The 4580-nt window shown below is 47.4% G+C and overlaps 2 protein-coding genes across 2 annotated transcripts; one reads left to right on the plus strand and one right to left on the minus strand.

The window, feature by feature from the left end:
• Nucleotides 1-35: 35 nt before the first annotated feature.
• Nucleotides 36-419, minus strand: TEOVI_000387100 (uncharacterized protein; the record flags this gene model as incomplete). Its single annotated transcript, XM_067226710.1, has 1 exon — nucleotides 36-419. One exon carries the CDS (start codon nucleotides 417-419, stop codon nucleotides 36-38), a length of 384 nt encoding a protein of 127 aa, XP_067082811.1.
• A 327-nt stretch (nucleotides 420-746) lies between these two features.
• TEOVI_000387200 (uncharacterized protein) lies at nucleotides 747-1298 on the plus strand (the record flags this gene model as incomplete). Its single annotated transcript, XM_067226711.1, has 1 exon — nucleotides 747-1298. One exon carries the CDS (start codon nucleotides 747-749, stop codon nucleotides 1296-1298), a length of 552 nt encoding a protein of 183 aa, XP_067082812.1.
• Nucleotides 1299-4580: the final 3282 nt, after the last annotated feature.

Consider the following 4580-nt stretch of genomic DNA (forward strand, 5'->3'; position numbering starts at 1 on the left):
AAATGATGTGGAATGATAGATTGGGTGAAAAAGAGTTAAGAAGGCATGAATATCAATGGTGTGTCGCTGATATTTGAAAAGCCCTGCATGATCACGCGATATCGTATATACACAAGCTGTGCGCGTGTATTTGTGCGATGCATGCTTGGAGTAATGGAGAGTGGCAACGCCAGTTTGCGTTCACCACCGTGTTCTTCATTTGTGAGAGGAGGTAAAACAAACAAAAGATCATCAATATTTGAGCGAAGGGAAGAAAAGCTCATTTTGAAGCGGTTGCCAGCGACTGCCGGCGCAACTGTGAGATCAAAACGTCCCCCGAGCACCACACACCCTGTTTTGTTCATGATCAATCTGCCGGAGTAAATGCGGATTCCTATAACGGCTGCAATATTCAGTCCCTTCTGAAGACACATCTTCATTTCCTCTCCTTATCGCCAGGCCGCTTTCGAAGATGCCAAGTCGGGGTTGGATATTATCTCTTGCGACGCTCCCTCAAAGTGGGAAGGAAGTTCGCTGCGCTTACTAACAGTGGAGGGGGCCTGGTGCTGTGCCATTTGCCCATTTTCTTTTGAGTTATTTCCGTTAGGAAAGTGGTTTGCTTAAGTATCGTGCCGCCTTTAGCACTGTTTGAAAGGAGGTTGGACGGAGGGCGGGCGGGTTTCTCCACCAACTTTACGTTTTTTTTTTTGCACTACCCTCCGCGTTGGGCCACTGTATGAGATGCTCCGGAATAGGCATTAAAGAGGATGACGTTTTTTAAATTACTTCTGGTACTTTCACTGGTCAATCAGTTGTCAGGTGCTCTCACAAAATTCTTCTATCATCCTTGTGATGGTGAGTGCCGCTCGGGAAGCAGGACAGATCAGAATTTGACCCTCCAGAAGTGGTCGAAGTTACAAGGAAAATGCTCCTATTCTTCTCTCGTGCAGTGCGATCCTCATGCCGAGGTTTCCACTGAGCAGGCTACAACTCGCCTGCTGACGTTTCAGGCTTTTCTTGTCAGATATGCTCATTTTGAAGAGCTTGTTTCGACAACGTTGGGAATCGAGCACGGTAATAAATGCGGTCGACCCTGCGTTACAGGACGATTCCGTTCAGTGTTTTCCGTGGTGTTATTAATCTTATTTTCCATTTCAGCCACCTCTTTGTCCATGGGGAAAGGTTTATGGATATTGTTCTACCTGCCAGACTGCGGCGATCGGCGCCTCGCAAACTATGATTGCAAGCGCGTCGTCGTGACTGTGGATATGTCCCTCTTCCTTAATCGTCTCAGTTTTCCCCTGCGTGGCGAGTTCTAGTTCCCACAAGTTATGGTATTTCCGCTGATGCGATGCTTGTAAGGATATTTGCAGTGAAAATAGCGGCTCGTCCGACCCGACGTGGCCGTGGAAGAATATGATCGAACGGCAGCTTTACGCCGTGGGTTGAGGGCTCCTTTTCGCAACAAAACAGTCTTTTCAAGAAATTACACCGTATGTGGGACCAGCGCCCCTGGCCCAAGTCTTAACACACAGTTTCGTGGGTCTTTCCGGCGGTGTTTTTATTTTCTGCGTTTAGTCGAGCTGTGAAGCCACTTCCACCGCATAGGGGGAGACATCTATGGCACAAGAGAATGAAAGTTGGGATCGTCACCAAATACTCGTGGACCATCCTGAAGGAGATCGTCAAGTTTTTCTCTGGCGTACCCTCCTTTTCGACGAGGGGAAAAGCGGAGGCTTGTGTTAGTTCGAGTATTTGTATGGGACATACCGCAAAATGGAAATGATCGTGTAATGAACCCTTCGAGAAGTTCACCTCCAGAAGGATATCTTCAGGGATCGGAATAGGTATATCTCTCTTTGCATCGCGGCTGAAGGCAACGCGGTGACGGGTGCTGCTCACTTCGTTTAAGAGCGCAGCAACGTTCCAATTTATACCGAAAAAAAAAGCACCCGGGATTCTAATTGACGTCTGCACTGCCCAGCATTTTCCTGCGGATGGCACCGTTTGCGGGAAGTCAGAACGTGCCCAGGGACCCTCCTATGATGGCGCCTGCTGTGTAGCGCATTTGTCATAGTCTAAGCTTTGGTGTGGTGCTGAAGCCCTTCCGCCGCGATCCACTCCAACGGAATAAGATGCGGGTGCTTGCCTTTCATCACCTGAGCGGAGTGGCGGGCCATGCCGCAACGTGGATATGATTGACATCGCCATGGGAAAGGCGGTACAAAAGAGTTCGAAGCGCTGTATATAAAGCAAATTCGGGGGATAAAGGGGCCGTTTTTAATTGTGATTATTTTTCGACTGGGTGGTTCAGGAGTGTTTTTCAGCAGTGCTGGGAGTTATCGGAGGATGTGCTTTGAATATTGAAATGGTCTGATGGAGGGAGGTCAGTTGGTTTTCGAGAGTACCAGGAAGGAGGGAAACATTGGTCCTTGGGGAGGATCTAGAGGAGAAGTGGGGAAAATGTGTGATGCCTGTGGACCTCAAAAAGGGCGTGGATAGGAAACTTTGGAAAATTAGTGCAAACCTTGTCCGAAACATAAAAGAAACCGTGCAGCAGGACACTGAGCATCTTTCCACATATATTGGACAACGCGGAGGGTAGATTTGAGATGCGCGCGGGACGAAAGAGGGGGAAAGAAAGGGTCATGTGTTGTACTGGGAGAGGGTGCTGGGGAATAGAGATGGCAAAACTGTAAGGTCGTTCCAGAATAAGACCAACTGTTGAGGAGCTTTGTAAGGGGGAAACTTGAAGACAAATGAAAAGCGCCCACCTCGCAGTTTCGTTTCACCGAGAAAAGGCCAGCAAACCAATGTTTAGGAATGAAAAATTGATGGGGAAGAAAGCAGAACACTGATATTTACAGTATCAGACTCAATAAAAAGCTCAGGCGCTTCCTCCTTCGGCCTTCTCCCCCCACGACAAACACTTCTCTAAATATTTCTTCATTCCTGCTGCCGGCTGCTGCTGACACTCGTTGTTATTGCAAACTTCAAACTGTGACCTTCCACTTTAATAATATCTGTTCTCTTTATGTTTTTTTTTTACCATTCAACGCTTCAGCCTCCGCTTTCCCCTTCTGACTTTCCTTCGCATTTCTTCGTAGTAGCGTATGCGCACAGCAAAATTTAAAGAAAATTTCAGAGGAGGTTCACCCTTCCAACAGGTAAAAACCCTCCTGGGAGGGTTCATCCACCTGCGTGGGTACCGACGCGGAAAAAAAAAATGAGAGCACTGAGGTCGCGATGATAACAGCCGCCCCAGCGTGACATTACTGTTTAGCGGCTTGCTGGGTCGGGAGCGGACAAGTGGCTGCCACCTGCTTGGCGAGCTGTGGGTCCAGGGAAAGTGCCATGGCAACAGCGCGCCATCTCGCCCGCAGCAGGTCCGTTAACGGCTGAGCAATGATTTAGGGCCCGCAGCCCCGTGCAGGCGGGCCGTCACCAATCCACGGACCTCTTGGTACGCAGAGAAAAGTTCGTTGAAAGATGTTTTTTTTTGTTGCCGATTGTGTGTAAGGTAAAAGAGTTAGGGCGGTAGTTCAGTGGAAATATTGGAAGGATTATTGGGGCCTGTTGTTCAAATATGTGGAAACAAGTGGCTTGTTTGGGGTAGGGAACAAATGCTCACGGAACGACGAAGTAAATTACCACGGGAAATAGTATCGTTTTCCTCTAAGCACGGGAATGGTGGGGGATCGAGAAAAATATGCATTGAAAGATTGAGAAGGTTTACATAAATTGAGCAGCAATTAAATAAATAATAAAGAAGTATTCCATCATATCATTTTTTTTTAAAGGCAAAATCAGTGACATAGTTTCCCACATATGACGTGAGATTCCGTGAAACATTCGGCAGAGAACCGTCAAACGGCCGCCGTCTAACCTTCATACTACGGTGTGGTTATTAGGGGAGGCTTTTAGTCACAAAGGATCAATGTTTCGCTTTCGCATGAAAACATTTGGCAACCTACTCGACACCGAATGAAAGATCCGATGAATGGCCCTATTTCCTAAGTAGTTGCGGAAAGGGAAGCAAGGGGGTGATATCTTAGAATACATCATGTTTTACCACGATGCTCCCTTGGCCCGCCTTTGGGCATGCGACCGTCTTTTCATGATCATGTCCAAACGGTGCAAGATGGCTGAAGCGGAAGGGCTGGCCACATCCTTGTTAGCTGCGATTAACTTATTTCCATAGAATAGTCTATACCCCACCTCTTTGTTAAGTAAGGAGTGTGTTGGAACAAAAAAAACTCATATCGAACTTCCGTTGCGACCATCATATCCATCATTTGCATTGTTGAGGGTCCTTATTGAAAATCCTAACTTTAGATTATAAGGAGGCTAGTGGCTTTTAAACGGGCGAAAAGGAGGTACTGAAAGCACCCCTAATCTGCCTCCCACAGTCCCCTTCGCTATGTCCGGCGGTGAGACCTTCACCCCGCGTGAGCCGCCATCCACAGGATTATTTTCCGACGCGACAACGGAAATTTCTGCGTTTCTGGAAAAGTTACTTGGAAAATAACCTCCTTCAAACGAAGAAATGGCAGTGATTTTAATACAAACTGCCCCCAAATTACAGGGAAATGTAACCCAAA

This window comes from Trypanosoma equiperdum (assembly GCF_001457755.1).
Source record: "Trypanosoma equiperdum strain OVI genome assembly, contig: ctg_824, whole genome shotgun sequence".
NCBI lineage: Eukaryota > Euglenozoa > Kinetoplastea > Trypanosomatida > Trypanosomatidae > Trypanosoma > Trypanosoma equiperdum.